Source organism: Cynara cardunculus (genome assembly GCF_001531365.2).
Source record: "Cynara cardunculus var. scolymus isolate 2C chromosome LG 13, CcrdV1, whole genome shotgun sequence".
Lineage (NCBI taxonomy): Eukaryota > Viridiplantae > Streptophyta > Magnoliopsida > Asterales > Asteraceae > Cynara > Cynara cardunculus.
Window position 1 is genome coordinate 7,028,707 of NC_037540.1, and position 18,190 is coordinate 7,046,896.

At 33.6% G+C, this 18,190-nt stretch overlaps 2 protein-coding genes and 1 long non-coding RNA gene across 3 annotated transcripts; 2 read left to right on the plus strand and 1 right to left on the minus strand.

The window, feature by feature from the left end:
• The first annotated feature begins 2,092 nt into the window (after nt 1-2,092).
• LOC112524466 (HVA22-like protein f) lies at nt 2,093-4,791 on the plus strand. Its single transcript, XM_025134288.1, has 5 exons — nt 2,093-2,197; nt 2,284-2,310; nt 3,260-3,382; nt 4,233-4,479; nt 4,684-4,791. Exons 1-5 carry the CDS (start codon nt 2,151-2,153, stop codon nt 4,708-4,710), a joined length of 471 nt encoding a protein of 156 aa, XP_024990056.1. The 5' UTR covers nt 2,093-2,150; the 3' UTR covers nt 4,711-4,791.
• A 4,993-nt stretch (nt 4,792-9,784) lies between these two features.
• LOC112524464 (G-type lectin S-receptor-like serine/threonine-protein kinase SD2-5) lies at nt 9,785-12,396 on the plus strand. The gene has a single exon (XM_025134286.1). It carries the CDS (start codon nt 9,785-9,787, stop codon nt 12,320-12,322), a length of 2,538 nt encoding a protein of 845 aa, XP_024990054.1. The 3' UTR covers nt 12,323-12,396.
• Nucleotides 12,397-13,686: 1,290 nt separating this feature from the next.
• LOC112524467 lies at nt 13,687-16,516 on the minus strand. The gene is made up of 3 exons (XR_003070397.1): nt 16,380-16,516; nt 15,005-15,196; nt 13,687-14,063 (listed from the first exon to the last, which is right to left on the minus strand). It is a non-coding gene; the product is annotated as an uncharacterized LOC112524467 (long non-coding RNA).
• Nucleotides 16,517-18,190: the final 1,674 nt, after the last annotated feature.

Consider the following 18,190-nt stretch of genomic DNA (forward strand, 5'->3'; position numbering starts at 1 on the left):
ACGATTATAGTGATATAATTTATAAAGAACGTATTTTTATGTACTTTTATTAATATATCATTATGTGTTAATATAACAAAATGTGTAAAATAAAAAATGGAAAATAAAAATGTAAGAGATATAAGATAAACTAAACAACTAATTATAAGGGTGTAAAGTATGGATGACAAAAAATGACCCAACCCGCTAACCCAACCCGAAACCAACCCAAAATTAACAGGTTGGTTTGAGATTTTCAACCTATTTAAATTAGTGGGTCAATCCGCCTAATCCATTTAAATAAATGAGTTGGGTTGAGTTGAATTTTTCGACCTGTTTTCAACCTATTTAAAATATTATATAATTTTATTTTATTCTTAATATTATATCTAGTATTCTAATTTTTAATTTTGTTTTATTCTTAATTAAAAATCTTACTATCGTGAGATAAAACTCCAAATTCTAATCGCCTCAATTATTCTTAATCATCATGAAGCCCTAAAAAAACTCTTTAGTCCATTACTCTATTATCGCCTCCAAAATCCAATCCAACTTATTGTGAATAATATATTTGTTGTGATTGTGTTTTATTCAAACTTTGAACAATTTGTTTGCATTTGTGGTTGTGTTTTATTCAAAAAAAAATTAAATAGTCTAGTACTTTTTTATTTAAAGTTTTAAAATTGAATCGGTCAACCTAGGTTCAACTCATTTATTTAACAGGTTGGGTTAAGAAAATCATAAACATGTCAACCCGCTATCAACCCATTTAGGTAATAGATTAGGTTGGATTGAGATTTTCAACATGTTTAATAAATAGGTTGAACATAAATCCAACCTGACCCATTACTACCCCTAGTGTAAAGGGTAAAAATAGTTTAATATGAGAGTTTAGGCATATAATTATTTTATTTCTGTAAACTATTTTTACACTTTACACCCTCTTGCATTTATTCTTGAGCGTATTGACGAGACGATTATAATAATGTAGTTTATAAAAAAAAACGTATTTTTTATATATTTTAATTAATATACGATATGAGATGTTTATCATGTATTTAATTATGTTTATTTGTAGTTAATAACATGAATTTAGAATGAAACTATAATAAGTTGTACTTATGTATAATTTACTTGTTATCTTGACTTTCAATTAATATGCATCAATAAACAATATTTTATATAAAAAAAGTTTCTAAGAGTTTTTATCAAATACTTTATAATATACTAGAAAGATACGCATGCAATGCAGCGAGATACATATTGATTTTAACATTTCATTTTATATTTTGGGTCTATCGATGTTATAATGAATTTTATGTGATTTCGAGAAAAAGAAAATGTTTTTATTTTTTAATGAAATATAAATTTTAAGATATCATCCAAAACTGAAAAAAAATAAAAATACATAGATCGATATTAATATCAAATTAACTATTTAAAACTTCTCGTTTTTTGTGTAATTTTTTTAATTCTTTTTTTATTATAATTTAATTTAAGTTTAATAACTAATTAATTTATTTTGGTTTTAACAATATAATCTTTTATAAATATAATAATTAAATATTCTGTTAAAACTAAATATATATCCCAATTATATATATTTTAGTTTTTTAGTAGATGTTTATCATGTATTTGATTATGTTTATCTGTAGTTAGCAACATAAATTCGAAAATGAAGCTTTAATAAGTTATACTTACACATAATTTACTTGTAATCTTTAAACTTTAAGTAATATACATCAATAAACAATATTTTATATATAAAAAAAAGGTTTTCCAAAAGTTTTTATCAAATGCTTTATAATACAGTACATATTATATAAAATACATTACATTTGTTTTTAAAATAAACCAATCTAAAAAAAATTGAGGGTATCCATTTATTCTTGATTTGGGTATCATTGAGCATGCTCCATATTCATTGTTTGTGCAAGATGAATATGGAAGGATTCCAAGGTCATCTTCATAGCCTTTTGCCATGCCACCTTCTTGCTTATCACTAAAGAAAAGAAGATTATAACCTAAAAGATATGCTTTGCTTCCATTTAAACAACTAATCATACCACTTATATAACTCCAACCCACCTTCATCTATTCATCAATGCATATCTTCCATATTTCATAGATCTAAAACAACCGAAAACGACAGTGAAAACGTGGAAAAAACGATGGGGCTTCTTGCAGCGATTGCTAGACATTTAGATACGCTTGTGGGGTACGTATCTGGACTTGTATTGATGGATTTGAATCTTGGTTTCCTGTCGATTGAATTAATTGTTTGATTTTGTTGATTTGAATCAGGCCGGGAGTAATGCTTCTTTTCCCCTTGTAAGTTAGCGGTTTCTTTTTTCATTGGGGTAATATCTGTTGGATAAGATTAATTTGCAGTTACACTTGTATAGAGATGCACAAGGACGGGTTAAGATCCGTCCTTGGGCCCAATCTTGCAAAACTCGGTTCAATAAGAAAATGACATAACGGGCCAAGTGTTAATCAGCTAGTCATGGTCTTGAAATTTTGGGTTTGAATCGGTACTTAAACTGGTTTTGACCCATTCTATTTAATTTTATATTTTGGATATCTTTTAGAATTATATAACGTCTATAACACCTCCAAAAGTATATTTTTACCGGATAAAATAAAACCAACAAATTAGATTTCCTATAATACCCTTCAAACTAGCTGTTATGGTAGGCAAAACTGTCTTTTTACAAGTTAAAAAATAAAAAAGACAAACTATAAAATGCCCAATTTTTACTTTTTTTTAGGAGACCCATTAACCGCGCTTGGACCGGGTCTTGCAGATTGCAATAACCGATCATGTATGAGAATTGTAGAACAAGTCGGGCTTTTGGGTCTAGAGCAAGTCCAGTTACAATCCTTCATGTACCCGTTCAATTTGGTCGGGCCCAGATCGGCCTTCAGGCCCATTTATGTATCTCTATCTCTACACTTGTGTATAACATTTGTTATGCAGTGATGAAAGTCATACCGAAATGACCCATTTTGATCAAATGAGAAAAACACGTTCGTTTTCTGTCAAATGAAACGTTCATTGAATAACATTCTTCCCTCCATTTGGTTAAATTTCCGTTTATCGGAGGAGGAACCCACTTTCAAATGGTTTTTTCGCTCCTAAAGATCCATTCCAATAACAACAGTGTGGTTTACTTTTTAAACATTGATTTGTCGATCCCTAATGCAAAAACGCAATAAAGGAAATATTTGGTTGTTCGGTGCATAACTAACGGCTATGATTTCACGGATTTATGAAAAGGTATGCATCGATGCTAGCGATCGAGAGTTCTTCAAAAGAAGATGATCAACAATGGCTCACCTATTGGGTTTTATACTCCTTCATAACCCTTTTCGAACTTTCGTTCTGGAAAGTCCTCCAATGGTATGTAGTTCGTTCAATTTTACCTGACATAAATTGTAATAAAAATCCCTTTTCTCCAAATTTCACCTTTCTTTTATGTCACACCAATCACATAAAGACATTATTATTATTATTATTATCTATTTAATATTAATATAACTAGAAGGGTACTCGCGCAATACAACGAGATATGTCTTGATTTCAATGTTTCATTTTATTTTTTTGGTCATTGTCGATGTTATAATACGAATTTGTGTGGTTTTGAGCAAACAATAATGTTTTTCTTAATAAAATATAAATTTGGAGATATCATAAAATAAAAAAACATATAAAAGTTCTCATTTTTTTGTGTTATTTTTTTTAATTCAATTCTTCTATCATAATTTAATTTAGGTTTGATGACAAAATAATTTATTTTTGGTTTAATAATATAATTTTTATAAAGATAATAAATAAGTTAGAACTCAATAATTATCCTAATTATATTTTAAATATAAAAAATAAGAATTTTATTTTCTATTTGATTATATTTATCTACGGTTAGTTATACGAATTCAAACATGGAGCTTAATAAGTTGTACTTACGCACAATTTACTTGTAATTTTGAATTTTAAGTAATATGCATCAATAAGTAATACTTCATTTATAAGGATGTTTTTTAAAGAGTTTTTGTCAAATGCTTTATAATATAGTATAAATTATTTCATCTTCTTGTCACTCCTCAAAAAAAAAAAATTACATGATTGGAGACATGAAATTTGGGGAGATAAAATTTTATTCCACAAATTGGGGAACCTCAGGCAACCCGTAAGATCAGGATTACGGGTTGCTTCATATTCACTTAAAATTTGACTGATTTGGGGTAAACAGGCTTCCATTTTGGCCATACTTGAAGCTTTTGTTCTGTATGTGGTTGGTGTTACCGGGGATCAACGGGGCCGCATACGTATATGCAAATATAGCAAGAAAGTACGTTAAAGTGGGAAGCCACGTCAGCTCAAAGTACCCCGAAGGACAACGGAAAGTTCTCCAAATGATGAGCATCGACGCTCGTAAGTCTGTGGAGCGTTACATCGAGAAATACGGACCCGAAGCGTTTGATCGAGTCGTCAAAGCGGTAAAACCATAACCCTATTTCATCTCCATCACTTTTGCCACTCGTTAATTATCAACGTTATTTAAAAAAAACGAGATTAGAACTTATTAGATGTAAAATAATCCATTTAAATTATATTTTATTATTAATGAGTTAAAAGGGTTTAAATTATTTTATTAAAAAAATTAAATAATAAATTATATGATAATTGTGATTTGGTTGCAGGCTGAGAAGGAAGCAAACAGAAAATAAGAAAGAAATATGGAGTTCTAATTTTATGGTATTTTATAGAAAATATCCAACCAATGTTGTTAGTTTATTTATTTTTAATTAATTTTTATTTTATTTTAATTTCCCAATATGTATTTTATGGTATATTTTTTTACATTAATTTATAATCGATATCACTGAAGCTTTTTTCTTTTTCATTTATGGCTATGAATCAATGTTACCAGGGACGTTTCAATTTTTTTTAGAGGTCTTGTTAAATCTGAAACTTTTGATGACATTGCATAAAAGATAACAATAATACATATATGTTAAGCACAAAAGGACGCTAATAACCACATGGGTGGTGCCTAATTGGTTTGAGCTTGACTCCGAAGATCAAAAGTACCAGGAGGTCTCAGGTTCAAATTCAAGGAGAAATAAAAATCCCTTTATGGCCACGGAGGTTCAAATGCAGTGACTCGGGCTATCTGCAAAGCAGGTAGTCCCTCTGGGATTAGTCGGCTTGCATAGCGACTTGGATATCCAGGTTAATTAAAAAAAAGGACGCTAATCCTAAATGATCAACAATCTGAACCTAAACCTAAACCATTAATAATTTGAATCTAAACATAATCAATTAACAATTTGAACCTCAACAATTTGAGCCATACCTTTATACAGATTGATGAAAATACCCTAAATATATGTAAAATTGGGCCACCAATATTTTGGAAGTCCTATTCAAGATCTCACATTTAACATGCTAAGGGAAAGCATCAACGTTGCTCTTTCTACCCAATATTCCATCAAATTTGAACAGAAACCAAAACGAAACTTCTGGAACTTTCTCCCTTATAATTTAAGTGAATAATTCTTTTTTGAAGTTTCCAAATGACAATAACCAAATTAAAATCTTAAGCAAAGTTTTACTTAAAAGCAACGTATTATTTAAAAACACAGAGCAGTAGAAAGCAGATTTTAGAAACCCTCAATAAAAACAACTACGAAATGCAGTTAAGAAAAGGTCCGAAAAAAGGTTAAAAGCAACAAACGAGCTCCTAAAAACACAAAACAAACCAAGAAGGTGCACAAAATGGAGTGAATAAGCCACCGAAGATGTTAACGAAGAAAGACAAGAAGTTTGGATTATCGATTCATTTTTGCTTATATCACTCATCAAAACTATATTTCGTTATTAATATATTTAATAAAATATTATTTTTTTATAAATATTTTATTGATGAAAATGATTAAAAAAAATGCTTTCTATTTTATAAGCTATGATTTTGTAACAGCCCTTCCATGCAGATAGAAATTTGGATTTATGAATTATCCCGTAAATTCAAAGTTATCAACTACTAATTACTTTATATCCCAAATAATAATTATCAATAATATAACAAATTATCTTTCTGGTAATCAGGGGTAGATTCGTAATTACACGGGGAAAAATTTTAGGACCAATAAGATCTCATTAAATTTTAGGACCAATAAGATCTCATTGAATTTGACATTTTTTTCTTATGGATATTACAGATGTAATGACATTTGGTTCCGGAATGCCGACGGTCATTTGAGCTGATTTCTCAAAATAAGAGCATTGTTTCAGACTTGTTCTGCAACTTTGATTATGAGGAAATTTTTCGAACACCAAATTTACTTTGTTTTCTGTGGATCATTGATTTTAGGTTCGATCTATTTGTTCATAAGTTCGAGCATCTTTGCGTTGGTTGTTCATTGTTGAAGGTCTCAGTGTTCAAGCTCTCTCGTTAATTTTCTACGGTTAGTTCTCCTTATTCTCCCCTTTCTATTTCTTCGTTTATCCGGACTAAAGGAATCGATTGTTGTTTCCAGTTCTTCAAATCTAGGGTTTCTATATATTTGGAGTTTTGATATATCTGATCATCGTTTGTCACTTATCTTTCGTGTTCTTGGCTACGGTTCATAGATTATTATCAGTTTTATTTTTCTCTTAAATCGGTTCTTGTGGTTTGTCTTGTGGTATTTTTTGGCTGGGATTTTTGATCATTCAGGAAGCAAGTCAGAATTGCTTTTCAGAACTGCTTAATTGAAGATACAGTTGCCTTAATTTCTATTTTTGTTGTTTGGATTTGGTCTCCATAACTATTTATCAGTTCCATATTTGGATTTGATTCAAATATTTCTCCCCCCATCTGTTTTTGGTTTTTGATCAAGTGTAAGAAATCATAATCTAGTGAAGAAACCACGCAATAAATAATATTTATAACATCATGGACGCATATCGTGAATTCGATACTTGTTCCTTTTCCTTTTTTATAAGTATATAATACTGCAAATACTTATATTTGAACCCTTAACCTCCTTGCAGCTTGTGATCCGCTGATCAATGACCCTTTCGGTAAGCGTGATAAGCTAACTCGTTGATGTTTGGGGATCGTCGATCTGTAAGTATTCTCTGTGTCCAGCCGAGCAGTTGGTAATATTGAAGCGGGTGTAAACTTCCCGACGGAGGTCTCCTTGGCCTATAGCCAAAGCCACCTTTGTTTTATGTTTCATGATCAGTATACTCAAGTTCATATTGTTATCCGCTCACTTTTGGATATGTCGTTTTCATTTAGAAGCAACAAAAGGCTTTTATATTTGTGCAAATTGCATGAAAAAATAGCGTACTTAAACTTGATTCATATTTTGGGTAACATACTTTGAGAACATCCATTTTGGTACCTAAGATACAAAGTTTTAAACATTAATGTACCCGGGTAACCGGTTGAAGCCTTAAGCGGTTACCATGCTGATGTGGCGAGTAATATGATATCCAACTCAGTATTATTTACTATTCAACCCAATTTCATTCCATCATTTGTCACATCAACATGGTAACCGCTTAAGGCTTCAACTGGTTACCCGGGTACATTAATGTTTAAAACTTTATATCTTAGACATCAAAATAGATGTTTTCAAAGTACGTTACCCAAAATATAAGTCAAGTTAAAGTACGTTATTTTTTCATCTAATTTACTCTTTACTATCATAAAAGCGTAGAATGTAAGACGACCTCCTTCGTCTACGTCCCAAACTCTTGGATCCACTACCAAAGAGAGAATATCAAGTTACAACAATTTTAGGTTCCATGAATGAAAGGATTTTGCTTCTACTTGCTCTAGTTGTAGGTTTTATTATGTTTGTAGTTCACAAACGAAAGAAAACGTTGAAAAAATGAATGTCAACTCGATTTTCTTATGAAGAATTGAGAACCGTCATAGAATTTTGTTTATAGAACTTGATCAAGGAGCATCGAAAAATCAGTTTTCGGACGGAATCTTTATGACGACTCGAAGATTGCAGTCAAATGTCTTACGAGTGTCAAGAAATCTTTCCTAGTTGAGGTCAAATCCATTGGTAGCATTCACCATGTGAATCTAGGTTGGACTTGGAGGATTTTGTGCCTAAAAATCACGACAACTTCTCATTTATGAGTTCATGAGTAACGAGGCATTAGATTGGTGGAGATTGAAAGCATGTTTGCTAAAGGGTTAACATATCTCCATGAAGATTGTAGGCAAAAAAAAAATATTCACCTTCATATTAAACCTCAAAATATACTCATATACAATTATCTTAATGCCGGATAATTTGATTTTGGGTTGTCTAAGCTCATCGATAGAAATCAGACAATTATTACATCCCTACTACGACCATGCTACTACCGTTATTGTCACGCCCCTTACCTAACCTCCAACACCACACCATTATTGTCGCTGTCACAACTGCCACTCACCTCCACCCTACCCTACCCTACCCTACCCCAACCCACAACTGACCACTACTGTCGTCATCATACCCAGCCACCCGACCACCATTCCACCACTTTCGTCATCACAACTCTCCGCCACCCATCCCCACACCCCCCCCTAACCTAACCTAACCCCCACCCCCACACCACTATAGTTGTCTTCACAACCGCCACTCACCTGCACCCCACCCTACCCAAACCCACCATGCCACTATTGTTGTCGTCATACCCACTCACTCCCAGGCCCCAGCCACCCGACCACTATCATCGCCACAACTACCACCCCACCACCTACCCACCCTACCGTCCCGTCCCGCCCCACCCCACCTTACCCTACTCCAACCCACCACTAACCACCATCCTACTATTGTAATTGTCACAACTACCACTCACTGCCCCATCCCACCCTGCCTGCCCCCAACAACCCCAACCTATAGAGCAAGGTTTAGGTAGGGGTGGGGCAGGGTGATAGTTGTGATGATGACAGTAGTGACATGATGGTTGGTAGGATGTGACTGCAGGACGATGGGTGGAATAGTCCAAACAAAGACGGTTGTTCCAATTATTTTAAGAGATTTCATTCCAATTCCTACCAACCAAACGCACGGTCAAATTACATTCAAATTCCTTTGATAGATTTCAATTCCATCAAATTCTATTCTCTGAACCAAACACCTCCTTAGGTTCCATTTGGTCTGATAGAATGTTTTTGTGGGATTTGAAATCTATGGTATATTAGGTTTTAAGGATTTGGAATGAAATTGAATTCCATTTATTATAAATAATTAATAAAAACAAATTGTAAAATATAATAAAAATAATTTAATTATTTTTTTATTAATTAATTATTACAAAACATGTATTCTAAACATATTTTAAAACATTATTATAAACAAATTTTATGACTACCTTCATGGGATTTCTAAATCCTATGTTTATAGGATTTTAATAAAATTCCAGAATTTAACAAACAATTTTTTAAACCGAACCTATGATTAGAATAAAATTGAATTTTAAATCCCTCTGAATCCTATAAACCAAACAGCAACTAGAGTTTTTTTTCCCTTGGGAAGACATCATATTTCTCCGAGAAGTAGGTGGCGCAAAGTAAATGTGGTGGGAGTGGGACTGTGGGATCCACTAGGAAATGATGGTGAATACCACATGCGCAGCATTACTTGTGATTAAATTAGTCAACGATCATAGCATCAACCTTGACTTGCTCAAGCCATATATATATATATATATATACATATATATATATATATACATATATATATATATATATATATATATAATATCATGTATTCATCTCCTCTTATGCTATTTACATTTTCATGAATGATGAGGGTGCCATGGATTTCTTGTTTATTCTTTGCCTTTTTTGTCATCTTATTTTGCTACTCATCCTCTGCCCAGCCTTTTGACTACCCAACTGCAAATCTTTCCACCACATGGACCAACGACGAATCTGCACCCCACTCCATAAATTTCACCGATGGCTCAAGGGTTAGATCCATCCTCCTTAGAGGAACCTATGGACACAAATTCGCCTGTGGCTTCTTCTGTAATGGAACCTGCACCTCTTACCTTTTTGCAATCTTCATTGTTCAAACCAATAGTGTGTCCAATATCGTTGCACCCGGTATAGCGTTTCCTCAAGTCGTTTGGTCAGCCAACCGAGACTATCCGGTTGGGATTGGTGCAACATTAAATCTCACAGCATCTGGAGAATTGGTCTTACAGGATGTTGATGGAAGCATAGCTTGGACTACCAACACTACCAAGAAATCTGTTGTTGGCATGAACTTAACAGATATCGGAAACCTGTTGTTGTTTGATGTCGATGGTAAGGTGGTTTGGCAATCTTTTGACCACCCAACAGACTGTTTGGTACTAGGCCAAAAATTGTTTCAAGGACAGAAGTTGATACCTAGTGTTTCATCAACCAATTGGACGACTCAAAAAGGTATGTACTCTCTTCAAGTCACGAATCAAGGTTTGTTTGCTTCTGTTGAATCAAACCCACCTCAAATCTACGATGATGGCTTGGTCACTCGCACAAATCCAAATAAAGAACGAAGTTATGTTAGGTTCTTGAATGGGAGTTTGTCGTACTTCATTGTTTCTACCGAGCCAAGTGATCCTGACATGTGGATTCCTATACCTCAAGCATCATCGGTGCAGTATATGAAGCTAATGCCAGATGGGCATTTAAAAGTGTTTGAATGGCAAAACAGGTGGATAGTGTTGGCCGATCTACTTACAGGTCCTCTTGGAGAGTGTGGTTATCCTTTGGCTTGTGGGAGAAATGCCCTTTGCTCGGGTAATCAACAATGTAGTTGTCCAGTATCGACCTCGCCCAGGAAAGAATATTTCAGACCAATGAACGATCTGCAACCCAACTTGGGTTGCACAGAAATTACTCCTCTCTCATGTAATTCTACCCAAGATCAAGATTTTATTGCACTCACGAATGTTGAATACGTCACTTTTGTTGCAAACATGGAGACGGTGAATATAGAGGTTTGCAAACAAGCGTGTATGAAGAATTGTTCGTGCAAAGCAGCTATATTTCATTATGGTTCGAATTCTTCAAGGGGAGATTGTTATTTACCTTCTGAACTCTTTACGGTGACAAGTATTGATCCAGATGTAATTCATTACAATTCTTCAGCTTTCTTAAAAGTCCAAAATATAAGGCCACCTCCTTCATCTACATCCGAAAGTCCTAGTCCATTAGCAAAAAGAAAAAATCGAGTTGCAACAGTTCTAGGTTCCACAATTGGAAGTATTGTGCTTCTGCTTATTGTGGTCATAGGATTTGTTATTTTTGTAGTTCACAAACGTAAGATGAAAGCTGAAATGGAGGAAGAGTATTTAGATCAAGTACCAGGAATGCCTACTCGGTTTTCCTATGAAGAACTGAAAACTGCCACAGAGTGTTTTTGTAAAAAACTTGGTCAAGGAGGATTTGGATCAGTTTACGAAGGGACACTCACAGATGGCTCCAAGATTGCAGTCAAATGTCTAGAGGGCCTTACGCAGGTTAAGAAATCTTTCCTAGCTGAGGTCGAATCTATTGGTAGCATTCACCATGTGAATCTAGTTAGACTTCGAGGATTTTGTGCTTGGAAGTCGCAACGACTTCTCGTTTATGAGTTCATGAGTAACGGATCACTAGATCGGTGGATCTACCAAGGAGATCGAAAGCACGTACTCAAATGGGAATGCAGAAAGAAAATTGTTCTTGATATAGCCAAAGGGTTAGCATATCTCCATGAAGATTGTAGGCAAAAGATCATCCACCTTGATATTAAACCTCAAAACATACTCCTAGACAGTGATTTCAATGCCAAAGTATCTGACTTTGGGCTGTCTAAACTCATCGACAGAAATCAAACCCAAGTGATAACTACCATGAGAGGAACTCCCGGCTATTTAGCTCCAGAATGGTTGAGTTCAATTATCACTGAAAAGGTAGATGTATACAGCTTTGGTATCGTTCTCTTGGAGATCTTGTGTGGGAGAAAGAATTTTGATAGATCTCAACCGGAAGAAAGTTGGCACTTGCTTGGTGTCTTTCAGAAAGGATGGGAACAAGGGAATTTGTTAGATATAGTTGATAAATATAGTGACGATATGCAGGCACACGTTGAAGAAGTGGTGGAGATGATGAAAGTGGCTTCCTGGTGTTTACAGAATGATTTCACGAGAAGGCCTTCAATGTCAACTGTTGTTAAGGTGTTAGAGGGAGTAATGAATGTTGAATCAAACTTAGATTACAACTTCTCACATCCAAGTATGCAAAAAACAACAGTTGGACATGAGAAAGATTTGACACCATTGTTACCTTCTATTCTATCAGGGCCAAGGTGAGCAGCAGCAATGATGTAGTTGTATATCACTTATATGTTCCCTTTTAATACTAGTATATTTCCTATTTCAAGATCAAGTAAACTGCTCGTTTTGGATGAATTTTCTTAACCATGACAGGACAAACCTCATCTAACCATGTTTAATACTACGGTGCTTACTTACAATTGACAAAGGAAAGAGCCAGATTTCTATGTTAATAACATGATTAAATGTTAAAAGTAGTCTAAGAAGTCATGTGCTATTCAGATACCTTGGCTAGCAATAGTGATCAGTGGAAAAATTCCAGCCAATTTTTCATCAAAAATGTTACTTCAAATCCTATAGAAAATCTTCCTACATACTATAAAAGCACATGCACATGTGTGTATATATATATATATATATATATATGTATGTATGTCAGTATATTGTATGTATATGTATGCATATTTATTACGTATAGATGATGTGTACGTGTATTTATGTATGTCTCTATGTAAATATATGTATGTATATGTGTACTCTCTATATACACAATGTGTGCATGTATAAATATATGTGTGTGTGAAATTTCAAAAGAGAACACCTTCATTTTACAAAAAATACGAGAACACCTTTATCAGGTGTGATAATACACGTGAAGGGACCGTGTGCAGGCCAGGTCGACCCAGGTTGCCTGTGTCTTTAATTTGGTAATTTAGTATCACATATGATCGACTATAGTAAAAGGGTGTTCTCCTCTTCGTAAATTGAAGATCTTCTTGTCTGAATCCTTCCTTTTATATAGTTGTATTAAGATTATTAAAAAATAGCTGTAATCCTTTTCGAGCATCTGGACATCAGTAAAGATCAAATTTCAAAATTCTGCCTGCCCAAAATATAGATCTTCTTTACGTAGGATAACGAGTGAATGATGGAAATTTGCAAGTTACATTAAAAACAAAATAAATAATATTGAAGATGTATCTAGCTTTTGGTAGATTTGATCTTGAGTCTCATCTCAATAGGTATGATATAGGTGCACCATAAAAAAACCTAACCTCAAGCTTAGCTGGACTTGTGTGCATGATATAGCTTGCACTAGTTTGAGTAACAGGTTCCTAGTAGTCTAAATATTTTAGCAGGTTTTTTAAGATAAATAGATGTTCAATTTAGAAGATTAAGGGGCCGTTTATCAAACACATACTAGGCAAGGCTTACCGGGTGTCACTTATCTACCGAGTGAGCATAACAAGAACCGAGAATCTTACCCGGTAAGTGAGGAAAAAGACTCTTACCGGTAAGCGCTTGCAGGGTAAAAGGGGATAACCAACAATTCAGTTTGATGGATGAGAATGTTGCCTGATAAGATAAGTGAGGGAGTGAGGGTGGTGACTCTTGCCAGTTAGCACTTACACGGTAAGCGTTTGGTAAACGGCCCCTAAGATCCAATAGCAGAAGTACTACAGGTTCTTATTCGTTTGTCTATATCTTTTGATTGATTGTCTTGTTACAGAATGCATTACGAGTTGAATGTCACTTGTTTACAAGAATAGGTGGGTAAAAAGCCTAACATCTGTTGGGAACAAAACAGCCTCGATTACAAAAATCAAAAAGTAATAAAATGACTCATACTTTCAACTTGATATGAGATATGAAGAAGTGATATCTACAGAAACTCACATATTACTCAACCGAACGCATCACCATCTTCCCAGAAAGAACTCCTTTCAAACAGCTCGTCCATTTAGATTTTGAATGCATTTATAATATAAATACAGCCCTAGGAAGATCAAAACAAGTCAGCACCACCTAATTCATCCCAACATAACAAAAAAAACACAGAAATGGCAAATTTGGCTCATGTTAATAAAACATATCAAGCTCAAAATGTGAGGGGGGAAGCGTTGATTAATCTATTTGCCACTCAGAAAACGAAATACAAGTCAGGTACCAGCAATCCAGCATGGTCACTAGTTAAATTTTAAAATGAACAGTTCACTAATAGTTGAAAGAAAAGACACAATCATGTCAAGACTCGATAACAGATAATCTATTATACTTAAAAAGAAAATAAAATCAATAAATATAGTAATTTTAACAACATGCAATCATAATTCTAATTTGAACATAAAACCGATCTTTGTTCAAATTTATAAATGAAGCATTGATGAATTCAGATAGAAAAGATCTCCAAATTTCAAAATTAATGATGTCAAATTATGTGCATTGCCAACTGCTTTTCCAGTTCGGCAATGTCATCATCTTCCTTTCTTGCTAGTTTCCTAGCATTCCTACCATCCTCAGGATGCCTTGCCCTGAGATTTTCTTTCTTTCATGTTGGGATCTCTTAATCCTTATTACACACACACACACACAAAATGTATTTAGAGTCCTATAAAGACAAAATAATGAAATTAAAACATAGATGCTTCTTCGAATAAAGATAAGTTTGATGATGCATAACAAGAAGACACAAAAGATTAGTGAGAAAAGATGCTTGTAAAAAAATGCCCGTCTTGGCAATACGATTACTAGATTGACAAAAACAACTATAAACCAAACCTCATTTTGCCAATCTAATCATAGTGCCAACACGAGCATTTCTTACAAGCATCATTTCTCAATAATCTTGTGTCTTTTTGTCATGCAGCCTTCTACCTATCTTGACTCGAAGGCAAAGGATATTTGATACCATGACGTTTTTAACGAAAAGTTTGTCACCTTTCAGTGACTCATCTTCAATGATCAGGCCCATCTTGAATGGACTAAAACCAAGTTAGAGAAAGGTACTATTTGTGCTCTTAAAAAGAACATTTTCGATGAAGTAAAATTGATCCACTCAATGGTGCAGAAAGTTGTTTTCTGATCATTCTGCTCATCGTCATGGTCAGTGAGGTCCTTTAGCTATTGAATCTATACCGTGACAAAAAAAAATCAACACATCAGAATTGGCAACTGCAAAACAAATGACAAAAAGCAGCAAGGTCACCTACACAAAATAATAACTCAATTCCAGCAATAACAACAAATGAATCTGCATACATTTCAGAAATTTATTAAATAAAACAATATCTTTAAAAAAGCAGGCCAATATGAGGCAGTTGCAAGGGAGCAGTAACAAAACACAATTCTTGTATGGGACAATTTCCCATTCTGGCCATGAATTTATACCTCAACATCAGGTAATGCAGAAACATTAAAAAAAACAGCATCTGTACATTTACTAGTCACATATGCATATTAATTAGCACTCAACCTCACAAATTACACCAAGAATATACAAGATAAAAAGAATTGAAATTGTGGTGATTGCAGCCAAAGAATCTTTGTTTTCTTTCTACGGCAAAGGATTTAGGTAAGGTATCTTATTCAAGCATTGATTCAGCTTATATTTGTGGTTAACATGCTAATGGCAGTTGATTAAAGCGAATGGGGAACAGTGAAGTAGTGAACACATTGTGATCAGACGCCGAACAAGGGCCAGTATATAGAAGATTAGCAACCAATGTACTAGGAGAAACTGGGACCTCAATCAAAGCAAGAAATTAAAGAAATCTAGAAATTAAAGAAATCTAGAAATCAAACACTAGAAATCCCGAGATTCAAATCTAGTTCCAGACAGTAAGCAGGCGTTTGGTTGCACTGGATGTTTCTTTAGGAGAGATTTAAGTTTTGGTGGAAGGATTTGGAATTACAAATTTGGAATAGAATTGGGTTCCATTGTTTATAGATAATCTATAAAAACAAACTATAAATATATATATAATTGTAAAATAATTAAATTACCAATGTTTTTTCATTCATATTTTAAAACACTGTTACAAACAAATCCCTAAAAAATCAATCGGCAACATACCAAACACTGTATTATTTCCAAATGCAATGTGTGTGGGATTTTATTTAAATGGGGATTTCAGTTCTGGACTTTCCTTTAAACCAAACCGATCAGAATGAAATCTCATTATACATATGTGAAATCGAGTTTAAAGTTACACATCAATGAACAATGGAAGCATGAACAGAAGACTACTGAACCGCTAAATTTAACCTATCGACTATGTTGGCAAACCTTGAACACAAATTCGTGTTTGCTTACTTCGGTATATCATGACTTTGGTCGATTGGAGGTTGGAGATGGGGATGACTTGTTGTGTAGAAGCATAAACCGTAAAAATTCATAACTCCGGTGACGATTTTCTGAACTTGTTTTCGTCGGAGTTTGATCGAAGGGACGAGAGAGAAGGAATTTAGGGGTTTGGATCGGTAGAGGGAAAAGGATCAAAGTGATCCGGATGGTAAGAAACGGGCCGGGTTTGGGAGTTTTATACCCGTATCGGTTGTCACGGATCGGCTCCAAAGAGGGTCCGCGTGTTTTTTTAAAGTGAAGTTTCGGAGTTGGCAGATTCAGCCCCTGAAGTCTTGGATTTTATTTAAAACCCACCGGTATTTAAAAAAAGTAATAACATCTCTAGCATCTATGCTAAAATAAAAAAATCCCACATTTTTTTTGCTTCAACAGTTATGCTATCATGTATGTTAAAATAGAAAAAAAAATGGTGTAAATATCCAAATTTGGAGGAATATCTAAAACTTAATATTCAAGAGAGAGAAATAATATTTGATTCTTTCTACCAATAAAAGACATTGAAATATAATGTTTTCAAGAAATAAATAATATTTTATTTAATGTTATTAAATATTTCAATAATATAATTAATGTTGGAATCTATAAAATATATTATTTTCGGAGTTGGATGTAATTTTTTTAAAGATTTTGATTTTTGATACTATATTTTAGAAAAATTATAGAATATCTGCTTGAGATGCTCTAATCCCTAATCAAAGTGATTACGCTTTATCTTTTGATGTTAGTTGTTGCTTGTTGTTGCCATTGTTGGCTCGTGCTCATGTTGTTGTTGTCCCGTTGCTACATCCAACGCTTGTAACTCATTTGTTCTTGTTGTTGTTTCATATCAATGGCTCTATATATATATATATATATATATATATATATATATATATATATATGTTAAAACTGCATTAAACCAACGTATCAAAATCATATATCATTGCATGGACAGACCTATAGTGGTGCATATGCTAGCATGTGCCACCGTATTATTCCTCCGTCAAAGGGTAAAAAAAATTAAGCTCGTGAAAAATGCAACCGTATTAATATGTTGTATGTCACCATATGTATTTTGAAACTACAATGAGAACAAGTTTTATTTGGTAGAGTTGGTTTGCAAAGCTTTTATTCCACCCAGACCCAAGTTCGAATCTTGTTAGTATCATTTTCTTAGTTAAAAATGATGCAACCATTTGAAAAAAAATTATGTATATTTATTTCTTATAGTCAAAGGGTGTCACCACTTGAAATTTTTTCCCTATAGTTTTTTCTTATAGTCAAATGGTGCCACCGTTTTAAAAAAAAATTAGGTCCGTCCCTATATCATTGGTAAAGAAAAGCATGGATCGTGCACCTATGCTATCTTTGAGTTAATATGTGATTTCGTAATAAAACGGTTTCCAATAATAAAGAGGTAATTTCATAATTTTTACAAGTACACATATATGAACCTGTAAAAGTTCACATATGTATATATAGTTCATGTGTATCACATGAGTTCACATATGAAACCGTTTGTCACCTATTTGTAAAAGTTACAAAACTACCTCTCTATCTTACGCATACCCATACGAGGAATTTTCTATTGTTTCACGGTCAAAGTCGCAAATGTTAACCAAATGAATGACTAAGATCACTTATTTACTTCTCAAATATTATGTTGAAGCACGTCAAACCAACCGTTTTTGCAGCATGATGAAAAAAAAATAGTATATGTACTTTTAGCCTTTACTTTAGGGATGATAAAAAAAGACAATCGAAAGTACAAGGACCATAAT

Coding starts and splice junctions, on each gene's coding strand:
- LOC112524464 (XM_025134286.1), top strand. CDS start 9,785: ATGATGAGGGTGCCATGGATTTCTTGTTTATTCTTTGCCTTTTTTGTC.
- LOC112524466 (XM_025134288.1), top strand. CDS start 2,151: ATGGGGCTTCTTGCAGCGATTGCTAGACATTTAGATACGCTTGTGGG. Junction 2,198..2,283: donor CATTTAGATACGCTTGTGGG/GTACGTATCTGG, acceptor GATTTGAATCAG/GCCGGGAGTAATGCTTCTTT. Junction 2,311..3,259: donor GTAATGCTTCTTTTCCCCTT/GTAAGTTAGCGG, acceptor ATTTATGAAAAG/GTATGCATCGATGCTAGCGA.